At 44.1% G+C, this 17,051-nt stretch overlaps 1 protein-coding gene across 1 annotated transcript in view; it reads left to right on the top strand.

Annotated features, from left to right (window-relative positions):
- jakmip3 (Janus kinase and microtubule interacting protein 3) overlaps window positions 1-15,642 on the top strand; it is a 15,766-nt gene extending 124 nt beyond the window's left edge. The window contains exons 2-22 of the mRNA XM_032557460.1: window positions 6-153; window positions 979-1,170; window positions 3,367-3,477; window positions 3,641-3,796; window positions 4,067-4,204; window positions 4,273-4,308; window positions 4,464-4,535; window positions 5,183-5,287; window positions 5,432-5,560; window positions 5,644-5,727; window positions 6,926-6,988; window positions 7,451-7,549; window positions 7,647-7,745; window positions 7,940-7,993; window positions 9,313-9,378; window positions 9,912-9,980; window positions 10,597-10,674; window positions 11,498-11,731; window positions 12,417-12,482; window positions 12,552-12,611; window positions 14,474-15,642. Of these exons, the coding sequence (XP_032413351.1) occupies window positions 6-153; window positions 979-1,170; window positions 3,367-3,477; window positions 3,641-3,796; window positions 4,067-4,204; window positions 4,273-4,308; window positions 4,464-4,535; window positions 5,183-5,287; window positions 5,432-5,560; window positions 5,644-5,727; window positions 6,926-6,988; window positions 7,451-7,549; window positions 7,647-7,745; window positions 7,940-7,993; window positions 9,313-9,378; window positions 9,912-9,980; window positions 10,597-10,674; window positions 11,498-11,731; window positions 12,417-12,482; window positions 12,552-12,602 (2,050 nt within the window). The 3' untranslated portion in view covers window positions 12,603-12,611; window positions 14,474-15,642. The remainder of the gene's footprint in view (window positions 1-5; window positions 154-978; window positions 1,171-3,366; window positions 3,478-3,640; window positions 3,797-4,066; window positions 4,205-4,272; window positions 4,309-4,463; window positions 4,536-5,182; window positions 5,288-5,431; window positions 5,561-5,643; window positions 5,728-6,925; window positions 6,989-7,450; window positions 7,550-7,646; window positions 7,746-7,939; window positions 7,994-9,312; window positions 9,379-9,911; window positions 9,981-10,596; window positions 10,675-11,497; window positions 11,732-12,416; window positions 12,483-12,551; window positions 12,612-14,473) is intronic.
- The last annotated feature ends 1,409 nt before the right edge of the window (window positions 15,643-17,051 follow it).

The following is a 17,051-nucleotide window of genomic DNA, read 5'->3' as shown; positions in this document are numbered from 1 at the left end:
CTGCGGGGAGCAAAAAAACATGCAGAGGAGACCTTGGCACTAGCTCAGCAGGCCTGCCAGGCCAGAGCAGCCGAGCTCCGATCGGCACATCACCAGCACCAGGAGGAGCTCCACAGAACCAAGAGAGACTGTGAGAGGGAGATCCGGCGACTGGTAGGGGGCGCTGTGGCACAAACACAGTTTGCACTGTTTCTGACAGCTGAGTTACCAGGACAAACTGATCCTGTTACTTCATTTATCTGCTGAGATTTCTCCAGGTTTCCAAACACATGAAGAAATCCAAATTATCCAACAGCTGATAGTTTGTACAACTTTCACTGAAAGGAAAACACTGATCCATTTTCTGATCCACTGAATCCTGATTAGCAGAACGTAGTTTAGAGTGCAGAGCTGGAGGAAAAGACTGAGATGATTCAGCCATGTTTCACTCCGTCACTCACTGGTACTGAGCAGAAACAAAGAGCAGCTGTCCTGCTCCACCAGCATCACTTTAGCTGCTGATCAGCATGTGACCTCTGACCCCTGCAGATTTCATCCAGGAGAGAAGATAGTTGTGATTAAGTGGAGGTGAAACAACTGAATCATGTTCAGTTAGGTCCCAGGTTCTGGTCCGGCCCGCTTTCTGTCTGGAGTAGACGGCAAACTCAGGTCAAAGTTTTGGAATATTTATCCAAAAAAAGTTAATTATTTGCTTCATTTTTGTTTCTGTGGGTGTAAAAGAGGCAAGAGGTCAAAACAAAAACCTGTTTTCCAGCTGGACCCGGTTCACCTAACTGGAAACCAGCTGAAATCCAGTTCCGTCTCATTTCAGCCCAGCAAGCTCTCATAACTACCAGCTGCAGTTTTTCTTCCAAAGCAGCAGAGTCATGACCCCGCCCATCACCTGTCTGTCTGCCCTGATGTTCCTCTCTTCTACCTGTGTGATGATGCCTGACTAACCCTCCGCCTGTCTCCCTGTCTGTCTCTCACCGTGTGCAGATGGATGAGATAAAGCTGAAGGACAGAGCAGTCAGTGTTTTGGATAAAGCTCTGGGGCTGCAGGCTGGCCACGCCCACCGCCTCCAGTTACAGACTCAGGCTGCTGAACAACAAATCGCTGCTCTGAGAGATGCACAGAGGGCGGGGCTAACCCATCCTGCTAACTCCACCCCTAACAATGCTCCTTTCTTTGTAAGCCCCGCCTCTTCCTGCTCAATTAAAAATGCATGAAAAAAGTCTGGGATTTTATCTTTGCTGCCCCCTGGTGGCCACATTAGACGCATTTTCAGCTCCTGCTGGTTCCCTATCATATATTTGTGAAAGGGCTGGGAGTCATCTTCTAGATTAAATTAAACCAGCATTGTGAGAACCAAAACCATTAAGGGCCGTTGCAGGAAAAATGTCTCAATCCACTTCATTCAAATGATTTCCTGGAAATTTCCAGCCAGATTCCTTTTTCAACCATTTTAATTTCACTTTCTGCCAATGAAGTCTGTGGCAGATACAGTCTGTTTTAGTTATAATGGCAGACGTCCCACATAATTTCCCCAGAATTAAATATTCAGTTTTATCTTCACTAACTGTATTCATAACCTCTGACCCCAGGACAGTCGTCTGCTGTTCTTCCATCCATCATATATTGAGCCAATCTCATCTTGGCTTCTTTTCCTCCATTTGGCTTGATCATTTTTAGAAATCTCTCTGGTTGCAGTGAAAAATAAAGTTTAAGAGATTTAATTCTTTCCAATGCTGCCCTAGAATGTCTTTACTAATGGCTTCCTTAAATTTCCAAAGGTATACTGGCTTTGTCTTAATAATGCCCAAGTTGAAGAAGTCTTGTTTGTCCAAATCATAATAATCTCTGAGGTAATTCTTGTTGAGAGGTTAGTTTGCAGTAAACAACCATAGCTGTGCATCTGGTGTTTGAATCTATGGATGATAATATTCTCAAATTTCTCTTGCTGAGTGCAACTGGAACCCAACTATTTAATTTATCAGCAGATCCTAGCAGCTTCCTGTCTTCAAGTATCATTTGAGGAGGTTTAGCACTTTGAGATTTCTTTGAAATGTAAGGTGCGTTACAAATAAAATGTATTATTATTATTATTAGGTTTATCAGGTTGACTGTGTTCTGGGTTGTTCCCAGTACAGATATGCAGGAACTGGGCAGCTTTGATTGTTGGTTAGTTGGAGTGTCTGAAATCTGCTTGCAGGTCAGATACCAGCTGATATCAACCTGTTTAGGTAACATGTTCATCTTAATCGTGTCTATTCTCATCAGTAATGGTTATTGTCCATCTGCATGAAGAACACTTTGGTGCTAGTTCTTATCAAAGACAGAGGATAAAATAATTGGTGTGCAGGTCAACCAACACACACAAAACACAGTGTGTCTTGGTTTGTGTGTGTGTGTGTGGCACCTAATAAAGTTGTGCGCCTTACTTTATTACTTATGCGCCTTGTAGAATTAGACTAGCGCCTTAAATAATAAGCAATAATAATAAAAAGCTTCACCTCCTCATAAGTGAAATCAGTCAACTGCGCTCTTTGTGTGTCACTCCCTCTAAAAGAATCTCACCTTCAAAAATCAAGGTGTCATGATTTGTGGTGAGGCAGAGGACCCAGGTTGAAGTCAAGAAAATGATGGTATTTATATAAGTAAGTAAGCAATACCAAAGTCCAGGCAGCACAAATGAGCGGAAGGCTAATGGCTCACAACTGGTAGCAACTGGTTCATGATGACAGACTTGCCGGTAGCATAGACCACTAGACAAGGATCCGACAAAGAACAAGGAAGACAGGTGGGTTTAATACACAGGGAGACCATCGGGGGAAACAAGGACCAGGTGAAACTAATCAAGGGGTAGACGGGACAACACAGAGACTCCACAGAACACAGACACCTAAGTAAACACACAGAAAAACCAAATTCTTACACAAATGGAGGAATTAGAAACAAAACCAACCTTCTAAGACCAGTGTTAATTGACATACCTCTGCCAGAGTCATCAGCATGGGATCTGCTCTGCTCAGCGAAATAAATCTAAGTGCTGATTTACCTGCTGCGATCTGTCACAGCGTCTTCCATATATGGGCATACTTCCGGGGACAAGATGCCCTGCCAACATACTGTTAAAGATCAGGTACCAGAACATAAGACCTGTGGCTGCTATGGGCCAAACTATCCAAACACTCTGATCTTCTGACCTACGTTAGCTTTCCATCCACTGACTGTTTGCTCTTATCCTCATCTGTAAAGTTAAAGATCATGTGATCAGCTGATCGGCCAATGAAAACCACCCTGATCAATAATCTTTCTTTAAATGATGAAAACTAAATATCAATGTTCTGAACAGCTTTGTTTACTGTGTTTGTTCTCTTGAACAGACAGATGATCGAGAAACTCGCAGGTTTCAGCTGAAGATCGCTGAGCTCAGCGCAGTCGTCAGGAAACTGGAAGATCGAAACTCTCTGCTGTCTGAAGAGCGAAATGAACTGGTAAAGACATGCTGCCCTCCAGAACACACCCATCTAAAGCAAAGTGCTTTCCCCAGACCAGCACAGTTAGGGCTCACTCTTACTCAGCTGAATTCAGGCTCTGTAAAGTTAAAATGTCTTTTTAATCTTTGAATTTATTTTAAAATATTTTTCTCCTGTTCAGCTGAAGCGTCTGAGAGAAACGGAGAGTCAGTTTCTTCCCCTTCTGGATAAAAACAAACGTCTGAGCAGGAAAAACGAAGAGCTGGCCCTCGCCCTGCGTCGCCTTGATAACAAACTTCGCTTTGTGACCCAAGAGAACATGGAGATGGCAACTATGGTGACCACACACAACACTCATTTTTCCATTTGAACTAATTAAACAATAAAAGCATAAAAATGCATCCAGATATCAGCTGACATAGAAAAACAACTGAGTTCAGTTACTGCATCTCACCAGCAGGTGTCAGTGTTCATGTAGAAGCCAGTGAACCCAAACAGGCAGACACGTTTCAGCTCAGCCAGATAACTGAGCCGTGATCCGGTTCTGTTGGTTCTGAACAGCCAACAGAACCGTCGGTACCAGCCTGATCTCTTTGTTTGTCTACAGAGGAGACCCAGTTCCCTCAACGATCTGGACCGGAGTCACTCCTCAAGTTACCATGGCTACCACCAGGATGAGCGCGAGATGGAGTTTTTACGGTTACAAGTGGTGGAGCAGCAACACGTCATCGATGACCTTTCTAAGGTACGACAGAAACTACAGCAGTACTACGACTTTGACGGCCATTTTAAATCTCCTCTCTGTGATTTCAGGCTCTGGAGACGGCAGGTTATGTAAAGAACGTTATTGTAAGTATTGAGCAGCCGCTGTCAGTACCTATGAGGTACTTTCTGTGTAATCCATGTAACATCAGGAGATGACGATGCGCACTTATCTGTGATGTTCAGTCAGCTGATGAGCTACAGGTCAGTGAGGATGAATAAAGACGTTTGGTTTGTTCTAGGAGCGAGACTTGTTACTGAGGTACCGACGTCAGGAACCGGTGAGGAGGAGGAAAACCTTCAGAGCCTGCAGGGTGAGAAGCTTCTGGTACCACCAGAACCACCCAGCAGCCGAGCCGTCGTCATTACGCCAACATGAGTACCAGAACCACAAAACCACGCATTACTAATATTTGTACTTGTGCTGCTGATAGCTATGCTCCTACAGATACCTGTAGTACACCATGTGTACTCCAACTGAACCAGTCGTTTATCTGATAGAACTACTACAAATAGTTCAGTGGAAGAACTCTGAATAGTTCAGGTATCCGGTTTCAAAGCCTTCAGGTTGTTGGTTCTGAATGATGTTCTGGTTCTGGTCTTCATTTCAGGCCGATGTCCAAAGGAGCGACAAACCGTCCTCAAGTAAAAGTAGTAGTACTCCATTATATTTATACCTAAACAGGAGTAAAAAGTAGTCTTCTTAAACTGGTTCAAGAGTGAAAAAGTATTTGCTAAAATACTAAAGTACTGAGGAATTGGCTAGAATATCTAATATTTAAAAATTATGGAATTAGTCAAAATTATAAAGTTATCTGCAAATTCAAATATTTTAAAGATTAAAATAAAAACATAAGTAGTTAGTACCCAGAACTCCCAGATCAGGACTCCAACAACTCCTCTGCTGTTTCTGAGGACTTGTTGACCTGCATGATGACATGCGTCATGTGTTTGTCTGCAGGTCATAGAGACATTTTATGGTTATGATGAAGAGGCATCGATGGATTCTGACGGATCATCTTTGTCCTTCCACACTGACAGAACTCCAGATACGGAACCTGACGAGGTAAAAGTTCAGAACTTAAAGCAGGCCCATCTTAACAACCTCGGGCTCAGCAGCTTCAGGTTCCGAGAGCAAGAACAAGAAGCAGATTTACAGTAAATGTTGGAACTGGTCTGACTGGTTTTTCTGACTGACTGCTGGTTTCAGACTTGTGTTCGTGAGGAGGCAGAGCTTCGCTACCGCCAGCTTACGCAGGAGTACCAGGCGCTGCAGCGGGCGTACGCACTTCTGGCCGAGACATGCGGAGGAAACTACGATGCTGAGAAGGAGATCAAGGTAGATGGCCTCTGAGCAAGGCAGCAGTAGAGTGGAGAATTCTCGCTGATGCTAAGAATGATGTTCTGTCCCATGTCTTTCAGACCAGAGAACAGCTGCTGAATGAAATCAGTCGATATCAGAGCAGAGTGGCAGATCTGGAATCAGCGCTGAAGCATCAAGGATTGGTAAAAAAAATAAAACTGCAAATTGCCGAGAGTCAGACGCAGATGAGATTCAGAAAGGCTGAGCCTGACCAACGGGTGGGGGAGGGGCAACCTTCAGTTTATTTTTATTTTTTTAAGTTTTATTGGCTGTAGTGGTCTTTATTTGAGTATGAAAGAGGAGAAAGACATGCGGCAAAGGTCATCAGGCCGGGACGGCTATCGGAGATCACCTGACTGACAGCCCGTCCAATCCGTCCTCCTTCCTGTCCTTCAGATGCGAGTTCATGTTGAGTGCGTCCAGATTCTTCCACTTCCTGCCTTAGCCACGCCCCTTTTGGGTCCTATTTCCACCCTTTCTGCCTAATCCTGCATGCAGGTGGATCCAAGTACATTACCCACAATTCATTGCTGCATGTGAAGTTTGGAGTTAAACAGTGGATTTATGGCAATGTTTTTGGGGTGTTCAGTATTCAACACGTCATAAGAAAACTGATTTGAACAGCCAAATATCTCCAGCAATGAATCTGGAAAGCAAAACCATCTCCAGTGTAACTTTAAAGTCAATTTTTGGTTGTATTTGTACATTTTAGCAGTAAATACCTAAACAGTGACCGATCCGCAATTTTGGACCTCAAAGTTGCAGTGCAGAGGCAAACTGTCCCAATTCTCACATTTTTGCACATTTGTAACCTGAACACTTGAACCCTTGTTCACTTTGAGTGCACTCTTCATGGAGGGCCGAGGGCCTTTATGTTGACGTTTTGCTTTCACGACTTCTCAGATCGGACCAATCAGGGCCAGGTATTCCTCATCTCGTTTTGGTCTGTGATTAAGAGAACTGCTCCCTCCAAGGGAGTTGATCCTATCCAAGCAGCAATTTGTCCTGCACAGGTCAAATGTCGATCCCCAAACTCAAACATTCCTCCTCTTTCAAACATAGAAAGAAATGTTGGTTCTTTTCCTAGGAAGTGTTAGAGTTCAGCATTATCTTTGAAGGGGGCCCATTATGCAAAATTCACATTTTGCCCATTTTTCTGGTTATGGACCCTGTTTGGGTCTCAACTGCTATAAAAATTGCCCGAGCAAACGGAGCAGACTAAAATCTCATTTACGAATGATTTACACAAAATATGCAATGAACATATTCTGTGTAGCTTTGTGTGTAAACTGGTGGAACATGGTGAAAGGTGTCTGAGTTGTGCCATGTCTCTGCTCTCAGGACATGAAGTGGGTGGAGGAGAAGCAGGCGCTGTATCAGAGGAACCAGGAGCTGGTGGAGAAGGTGAAGAGCTTTATTTAAACTCCTGCAGCTTTGAGGATGTTCTGAACCATCAACAGCTTCTTGGTTTTTTCAGGGTTAACTAACCTCAAAAGTGGAGATCTTGGAGTTATTGTTAAGGTGGTTCTGGACTGGGAATCAGTCTTTTGACCAATTCCTGTCAGATTGGTGGCACCAGAGGTTCAGTGTGGGTCACAGGTCAAGAAGACACCAAAATCTGATGTCAATAAATGTGTTTTATTCACATCTTTAAAAGAGTAACAGTAGACAGTACATCTTTAAAAGAGTAAGTCAATTATTTGAATTTTTCTCTTAGACCGCAACCCCCTTCCTCCATTATTATTATTATTATTATTATTATTATTATTATTATAGTCACAGTTCTGATTACAGACGTGTGTGGATGTGTGTGGATACAAACTATGACCCCAGTGTTGATCCACTCAAATTGTTGCCACCTCTCAGGTGGTGCAAATGGAAGGTGAGGCGCTGCGACTGAACAACGACATTCAAGACATCAGAGACCAAAATGAGTTGCTGGAGTTCAGGATCTTGGAGTTGGAGGTACCGCTGGCTTTGGGGTCATGGAGCGATGCTTGTGTTGTAATTACTGATTAATCAATAACTTTCATTGTCATTGTCTCTGTTCCCATGGGAAAAGGAGAGGGAGCGCCGTTCACCCGGCATCAACTTCAAACAACTGCACTTCCCAGAAGGTCTCAGTCCTCTTCAGATCTACTGTGAGGCCGAAGGGGTCACTGTGAGTAGCACCTGGTCTCACCTGCAGACTAACCTGAACTCACCAAACACTCAGATAGACTACTCCTCAACTTTTCTGTTCATGCAGAAAACAGCACAACATCCATGTGAAAACATTCTGTGGCTCATTATGAACATGTGAAGATGACCCGTCAGCACATGAACTCACCGATGGAATAACTCTTGTTCCAACAGGACATTGTCATCAGTGAAATGTTGAAGAAGTTGGACATCCTGGGGGATAACGCCGTAAGTGTATGTTGAATTTCTCTTGTACATGTATGTGCTAAATATAACCATCAGATCTGTGTGTGACCATGTTTAACTCTATAACTTTGTCTAACGCATTAAGTAAAACTACATGTCTGTTACATCACTGATGACAAAATGAAAAGAAATAATCCCACTGATCTCAGAACCAGTTCTGGGGACTCCGGTCTGTCTCACTGGTTACTGGTTTGTTGGAGGCTCCCAGTTGGTCACTGTGATCACCAGACAGAGGAAGCTGGTTTTGTCTCCTTTGGTTCTGAAGGACTGAAAGTTTCAGTTTTATTGCTCATACTACACCAACACACCTCAGCTTTCAGGGTTTAAGTCACGGATGTTTTTTGAACATCCTGGGATCTCATGAAGGACCAAATTTAAAAACACAGAACACATACCAAAAAGCATTGTTATTATTTATTGTAAGTATTCCAACAGGAAGTCCACAGCATAAAGCCCACCACCATGAACTCTTCAAAAGAAAACAAAAACCAATATGTGCCTCTGTGGCGCAGCAGCAGCAGTGACTGCATGTGACTCTTGTGTTTCTGCTCTACAATCACGTCATGTTAGATTTTCTTCTCAGGCAGAGAAGTCAGTTCAGACTGCAGGACAACCAGCAGAACCGAGTGGCTTCCTCCACAGAACCAGGCCTATAGACTCCGAACTCAGACTCAGCAGCATGATCTGTATCATTTTAACATTTGAACATGAAATAACCTTTATTCTACTCTTATATTCAAATTCAACTGGCCTTGGCCTGGCTAAGCCCCCATAGTTTTAGGATCAAAATGTCCCTGCTGGACAACTGGGTCAACTGAGCCTCTGGTCCATCCTGCCTTGGTTTGGTCCTCATTGTTCATTGAAACAAGGACAAGCTTATAATTATCTTCTGAAATCTAAAACTGTGTGCAGTTGCCCTCAAACATCATCCAGTCAGCTCAGATATGTTCACATCTTTCCAGAGACAATCAAAGCTCAAGTTCTTCACACACTTTATGGTCCAACATGTCCGTTTCCTCACAAAGACAATGTGTTCAGTGAAACCGTCAGCAACTTAAAATTGATTCAGCTTGGACCTTCACCCAGCTGAACCAGTGAACCAATCAGCAGCTGGCCGAGAACCAGTGAAACTGTCTTTGGAGACCGTCCTTAGAACTCAGCGTAAGGCAGCTATAGGCCCTAAACCCAACCTGAACAGACCCAACTTTAGCTGAAAGGCCTTTCACGAGTCTTTCCTGTTTCTGTTGATACTCAGATGAAAATATGTTCTTATGATCTTACCTGCTGGTTGTTTCTTGTAGAATTTGTCCAATGAGGAGCAGGTGACCGTGATCCATGCAAGGACGGTGCTCACTCTGGCAGAAAAGGTGAGAAACATTTGGTCCAAAGGCTCCAACTTCAACTGATTTTAACACATGAAGCAAGAGAAATGTTTGGTTTCAATATATTTACTTGAATATCAAATGAAAAATGAAATGACTTTGTTAAAGGTAACAATGGTACTTGCTGGTTGGAGGGAAGCTGCCGTGTTTCAGAGGCAATGACCTCATCTACGTGTTTCATCTAGATCAGTGGTCCTCAGCCCCCTGGCCCTGCATCTTCAACATGTGTCTCTTTTCCAGAACAAATCATTTCATGACCTCCTCTGCAGCCATCAATGCTGCAGAGGCCCCTTAACCTCCCACTCATACAGGTCAGGTGTGTTTGTGAGAAGGAAACACTAAAACATGCAGGGCAGTCTGGAAGACTGAGAAACACTGATCTAGATCACTGAATCCAGATTCAAACCACTTGTGGAAACAAGCTTAGTATAATGTTGTAGAGCTTTTCTTGTCCTCTAGAGGAGAAGCAGCACCTGCACAGTTCAGACCCACCTGACTGCCTCTGTCTGCTCTTCCAGTGGCTGGAGTCCATCGAAGTGACCAAGTCGGCTCTGCAGCAGAAAATGTTGGACATCGAGAACGAGAAGGTAAATGCGACCTTTCTATTGTCATACCGGCTCTATAATTTGACAAAAATGTTAATAAGTGATGTCTCATGACAGCAGTCAACCTGCTGCTGATGTTCTGGCGACAGAACCCTTTTCTATTGGACTCTTTATGATGGTCAAAGCGTTAATGCAGAGGATCTGATTTTATCCAACGAATCATCACAGCATGAAGTTTCAGTTCAGTTTGAACTCATGGTTTGAAGCAATATCTCAGCAGAACCTGGTAAAAGGTTAAAGGTCAGTGAGAGTGAGGATTGAAACCATCTTTCATCAGGAAGTAAAACTGTTGGACCAGCATTTCTCTCTGTTTTTAATAAAAACTTTCAAAAATTATAAATGAAATCTCATGACATCAGCGGAAGAAAGAACTTTTATCTGAATTGATCAAAAAAAAGAGTGTCAGACAGTTTCATAATAATTTTAAGCAGGAAGATCTGGAGGTTTTACTCACTGACATGAACTTTAAGACCATCAATAAGTGAATAACTGCAGTCACATCTGCTGCAAACCGATTCACAGTGTTTGAAGATAATTCCATCATCAGATTGATTTCTATCAGCTCAAATTCATCATATTTTGTCTGATATTTCTCCAGGATCTCTTCAGAAAACAGAAAGGTTACCTGGATGAAGAGCTGGACTTCAGGAAGCAGTCCATGGATCAGGCCCATAAAGTCAGTCCAACCACAACAGTTACTGTATTTCAAAACAATATAGAAATAAGAACAAACATATCCAACAACCTTATTGTGCTATGCTAATAAGCTGCTTTACCTCAAAGTGCTTTTTACATGATTAGAAAGAAAATAAAACAAGCCCAGAAACATTATATTGAATTGGAAAAGTAGGGAAACGATGATCAGTTGACAAACACTTTGCGATGTTCCAGTTATTACTGGTCAAAAGAAGCTCTAAACTAACTAGTTTTTAGTCTGGATTTAAAGGAACTCAGTGTTTCGGCTGTTTTTCAGTTTTGTGGTGACTAGAAGCTGAAAGCTGCTTCTCCATGTTTGGTTCTGGTTCTGGATGCAAACCAGAACCAGAACCAGAACTAACGGGTTGATCCAGCAGCAGCAGCAGATCTTTAATCCATTTAGTGAGTTATAAACTACCAGCAGTTTAAAGTCTCTCAGTGAAGGACTGTAGAACAGGGTGGTGTCTCTATCCTCCTGGTTCTAGTCAGAACTCAGCAGCGTTCTGGACCATTGGGTTGTCAATCAGACCTGTGAAGAGGCTGCTGCAGGAATCAAAGCCTGGATGAGTTTCTCTGATCTGAGACTTTAGTGTCTGGTCCTGGAAATATTCTGCAGCTGGGAGAAGGCCCACTCTGGAACCGGCTTTATGTGGCTCTGGAGGGTCGGGTCAAAGGTCATCATTACATCATGATAAAGAAACATAATCCTCCATACTGATAACAAGATGGAGTTTCTCCTGCAGTCTTTGGTTCCAGGGAGACCAAAACTAAAAGGACATTTCTACCGTCTGTGTTTGACTCAGAGGATCTTGGAGCTGGAGGCCATGTTGTTCGAGGCTCTGCAGCAGGAGGAGGCTTCCAGGACTCCAGGACTAATGAAGGGAGAGGGTCGACTGTCTGACATGTTGACAGAAGGAGAGAAAGAGGAACTGAGGAGAGCCATGGATCAATGGAAACGATGTGTGATGTGTGAACTAAGAGAAAGAGATGCCCAGATCCTCCGAGAAAGGATGGAACTGCTTCAGCTCACACAGCAGGTGAGCAGCTTCATATATTATAGATACATTAGTTTTAGTCACAGTCTGGTTCATAATCCACAAAGAATTCTATTACTATTCATTTCAAAATAATTAGAGCCATGTCGAGTAGGAAAAAGCTCCAGATGACATCCAAGTCTTCCCCTCAGTATGAAACCTAACAGCTAAGGACGAATCTCCACCATGGTGTGACATGTGATTATAATTATTATTAATTATTATTATTATTAGTCATAATTTATTTGGGCTATGAAAACCGCACAGCAAAATAAAAAATTACCCCAACGAAGAAAACCCTGAGAACAGCTCCACTCTGAAAACCTCCATCAGTCCTGGTGTGCAGCTGCTTCTCCGGCTCTCAGCAGGAGTGAAGATGTTGCGGAGCTGCTGGTTCACATCCAGCTTCCTGGTTCTTTCTGCTGCTGTGTTAAAGGATCATGGATCGGCTCTGGCACTCTGTTCTCCTGGGAGCCAGAAGCTTAACCAAAGTTGTTTGTTCATTTATCCTTTAATTAACAGAGTAAGAATGAGGATTTACACACACGTCCAAACTCAGCATCAGTAATTTCTGTGAGGTTTACCAAGATGAACGGCTTTGGCAGTGAGATTAATACCAAAGAAAGGATTGAAAGTAGAGCAGAATGAACATGGAACCTTGTAATGATGATATGTTTGTGCTGCACAGAGGAACAAGGAGCTGGAGGAATGTATAGAAGCACAGAAACGACAGATCAAAGAGCTAGAGGAGAAGGTAAGAACAACCAGAAAACCTTCAATCTATTCCTACTGCGAGCTCCACTAATTCTTTTCTTTTTTCCAGTTTCTGTTTCTATTTCTGTTCTTCTCTTTGGCCTTCATCCTCTGGTCCTGAATGCAGCAGGTGAGTCACACACACAAGTGTAATCCAGGTTCAGGAGTACTGGCTCAAACATGTTCATCCAAGATGTCAGGGTCTGTTGAGGAAGCCCAGGTTGACTCAGGCAGTGAAAGCATCGCCAGGGTTTACCCAGGTAACCGTAGAGTGGATTAGGTTTCCGGTGTTGCACCAACTAGTCGATTAGTCGATTCTTTACTCTGTAATGACTTTTACAGGGCCAGTCTACTAGTTGCAATCACATGACAAAATTGATTTTTCCAAGAAAATGAAAGAAAGTGAACTAAGTGAATTCGTCAGATAGTTGAAGTTGTAGAAAAATGTAAATAATTTACCAAAGAAAAACTGAAAGTTTCAGATAGGGAATAGAGGCGCTGCGTGGCGCAGTGGTTAGCGCGGCGGCGCAGTGGTTAGCGCGGCGGCGCAGTGGTTAGCGTTGCGTGGAGCAGTGGCTAGCGTGGGGCGCAGTGGTTAGCGCGGCGCCCTGCATAGAGAGACTGGAGACCGGGTATCTGCAGTCCGACTCCCGCCCTCGGGTCGCTGGGCCCAGGCCTCTCTCCCCTCTCTGCCTCCTTCCTGTCGGGTTGCTGTCAAATAAAAGCAACTAGTGCTGAAAAACATCTTCCTAGAGACTACAGGAGTGATGTGGGACAAGGCGTCATGATGTCGGGCTTTTTTATCCCTCCAGCTGATCAGCGGAGCGTCCTGCTGCGCTGGATTCAACTGTAACCAAACGGGATCCGGTCATGATTAGTTTGGTTTGTGAGGTTCCGCTGTGGTCAGTGAGATAATTTAACTCCTAAATGTGCAGCTATCCAGAGATCAGCATCAGCCAGTGTTTGAAAGAAAAAGTCAGAACCGACTTTGTGCAACTTGTCGAACTTTTCTCCGCCGCTCAGGAAGAAGTCCAGGATAAAGTTCTGTTTCTTGTTCTATTAATTCTGCATAATAATTTATTAAAAGCTGGTTTTTATCAATATTTGCGGTGAATTTAGCTGATAAAGTCTAACTTACATCACTATAACGTCACAGCGACTAATCGACTTCGACTCGACTTTTATCATGTTGTAGTCGACCTTAAAAAATCTGAAGTGGTCCAACCCCTAGTTTCCAGTCCTCAGCTAAAGATGTCTGCATATTAACGTCTTGCACAGAAAAAGCTGTTTGATCAAAAGAGGTTTAATAAAAAGGTTCCTAACGGGTTTTGTTGGAGATCTGAGAGGAACCACCAGGACCCTGAACGCTGCAGCAGCCTGACTTTCCAAACGTTTAGAGATCAGCAACTTGACACAATTTAACTCATCTGTCAAAGCTCATTTTCTTCTGTTTCAGTTATTACATGAACTATTTATATTTATTATTTAGTGAATGGTAGATGGACTGAACTTATATAGCGCTTTTCCAATCATTTTGACCACACAAAGCGCTTTACACTAGAGTCACATTGACCGATTCGCACTCACATTTATACACCGATACGCAGATCGGTAGGCAATTTGGGGTTAAGTGCCCAGAGGCACATCGACATGTGGCAGGAGGCAGCTGGAATCGTACCTCCAACCTTCTGATCGCAAGAAGACTACTCTACCCACACAGCCATAGTCGCTGTGAAATAAAAAAATTAAATCCATCTGCTCCTAGCACCGCCTACTGGTTTGTGTGGTCCCTCAAACTGTAGCTTCAGTTGGTTTTAGATGCTCAGATAGATTCTGTAGTCTGGGCTAATCATTGGGTCCAGATGTTCAGTTTGGGGTCCAGATGTTCAGTCTGTCAGTGGGAACTTCAAGTGTTTTCAGAATTGGAGTCATTCTGTTCCCAGGTGTTTGGTCTCACAGCAGAGTTTCTGAGCCCTTGTTTCTCTTTCTCAGCCCACCAGAGACCACCAGGTGGACACTCAGCAGCGCCGGCTCAGTCTGGACCAGAACCGGGACACTGCAGGACTTTGCAGTGGCAAAGCCAGTGGCAACAAAGCACAACTCGACCCTTCTTGTTGTCAGCTGGCCTCTGCTTTGTAACGGCCACTTTCAGGACTGCCTCAGAGATTAAAAGTGGTTTCCGTGGAAACAAAGCTGAGTTCAGGACAGTGATGCTTCAAATGAGACAAAAACATCTGGGTTTCAGCTGAATGACACCTGTATACTGGTTCTAGAGTCACTGAGGTGGAATGCAACACCATCCGTCTCAGAACCGAATGCTGAGCCCAGAAACGTCTTTACCACACTAGGAGGTCTGCTGAACAGAACCAGGAAGTCCAACTGAAACCCGGCTCAGACACAAACCTGCTGCGTCGTTACGAGTCAGAGGTCAGGAGTCGAAGGTGGGGAACTGGAAGGCGTTCAACTCAAGTTGGAGTCGACTAAAGTCCTGGCTGAGGCCATGAAACCACCGACTACCTGCAGACACGAGAGAGTTTGCGATGACCTTCAGAGTTCGGGTCATCTGATGCCTGGGAGCTTTTCAGAAATGCATGTTAGAAAGCAACATGCATGGCGGCAGGTCTCGTCTAGACCCGAAGCAAAAACTTCCTGCCAGAGGACGCCGAGTTTCTTCACCAGGTGCTGGAGGTGGATCCAACCTCCTCCATGTTCATAAGGAGATCCGACTCCAAGTGGAAACTTTTAAAACCCAAACAGTGTTTACTTGATGGAAAAATGTTCCTGGTTTTATTCCTGTTACTGATGATGGAAGATAACTTTACTGCTTTCAGATGATTTAATAAAACAGATGACGTTTTTATTCTGCTACTGGAGATAATCTCATTCATCTGAAATACAAACATTATTGAATATTTTGTACTTTTAAGTCAATTTTTCAATTTTTTTAAATTAAAGTCGTCCTTCAGATCAGCTTTAATTTTGAAGTGAGCTCTGCAGTTTGTGGTCATCATCAGTCAAAGTGTAGAAAGAGCACAACTCTGTGTGGATCCGGTTCATCTTCACTTCCAGCATTCTGGACTTTTATGATGCCAGATTCTATTTTTCTAACCCTGCTGTGAAACTCTGACGTCATCACTGAGATTAAAATGTTGCACATGAGACTCCAGGTGTTTGTGTTGTGTTTTTGATGATGGGAAACACTGACAGGGTCCAACGCTCAGATTTAAGGCCAGAGCAGTTAAACCTCAAACCCCGGCAGACGGTCCGGACCGGCAGCTTTGACCCGGGTCGCCTCAGAGACCAAACTAAGGAAGGACTCATCTGCTCCATTCAGACGCAAGAAAAAACACAAAGCCAGAGAAAGCTTCAGAGCTGTTTCCCTATAAAGCAGCTCTTATCAGGTTAATAATGAAGTTCTGCTGCAGCCGGGTTCTGTCAGAGGAGCTTCAGCTGACTGGATCAGAACACACAAGAATATGTTTACAGGGCGCCTTGATCTCTGGAAATGTGTTCATTCTAAAGAGCAAATTACCAAATAGTTTCATATTTTTCTATAGGAGATTCAGGCCAGAGCTGCTGCAGCGCCGCCTCGGTCCGGGTTTCCATCTGGACCAGACTCCGGGCCGGAGCAGGGTGGGTCCAGATCATCCGGCCCAGCTGGGCTTCATTAGACGCTGTTTCCACAGAATCAGGGTCAAGAGTCGGGATTGGTCCAGCTTCATGTAGATCACAAACGGGTTAAAGTCCCAGAAATGCTGCAGATCAAAATCAGAGCTGGACTGGATCCTGCAATAAGTCGGATCCGTTCATTTCTACAGGCTCTTTACCAACAGAACTTTCCAACACAATCGATTGGACTGATCCGAGTTGATCAACGACTCAAGTTCAGTTCATGATTCAAATTAGTTAAGCATTTCTATGGAAACCCTGAAGAGGATCCTGACCTACAGAACCACCTTCTGACCAGCAGGGGGTGACAGTAGAGAGAAAAAAACCTCCAACAGAACCAGAACCAGTACCGGGCTCAGAATCAGCAGTCATCTGCCCCCTTGGAATTCCCAGCGTGTGACCATCCGGAACCATCTAAGACCATCCAGAACCATCTAAGACCATCCAGGACCATCTAAGACCATCCAGGACCATCCACAACCATCTAAGACCATCCGGAACCATCTAAGATCATCCAGAACCATCTAAGACCATCCAGGACCATCCAGAACCATCCGGAACCACACAGAGCAGAGACAGAAGCCCAAGGTCTTTTTTAAACTGGAGAGTCGGGTCGAGTCCAGTTGGGCTGAGCCGGGTCGAGCCTCGAACATGGGTCCAGCGTCTTTGGATAAGCCCTCAGGGCCCGGTCCGAACCCAGTCCTGGAACCCTGTGGGTCCATTCAGGCCGGGCGGTACTGGTGTGAAGTCAGCTGTTAATTGGTTCATTGGCTGTGGGGGCGGAGCCAAAGACGAGTCCACATCTCCAATAGTTGATGTTCTGTTTGGCACGATGCGCTGACCCAACTTGAATCTGGAACTAGAAAGAAGAAGAACCGGGAGTTGCTGACCATAGAAGAAG

The sequence above is a fragment of the Xiphophorus hellerii genome, unplaced genomic scaffold, assembly GCF_003331165.1.
Source record: "Xiphophorus hellerii strain 12219 unplaced genomic scaffold, Xiphophorus_hellerii-4.1 PGA_scaffold_78__1_contigs__length_500000, whole genome shotgun sequence".
Taxonomy (NCBI): Eukaryota; Metazoa; Chordata; class Actinopteri; order Cyprinodontiformes; family Poeciliidae; genus Xiphophorus; species Xiphophorus hellerii.
Note: the sequence above shows the minus strand (reverse complement) of the source record. Positions and strands in the feature narration are given on the sequence as shown.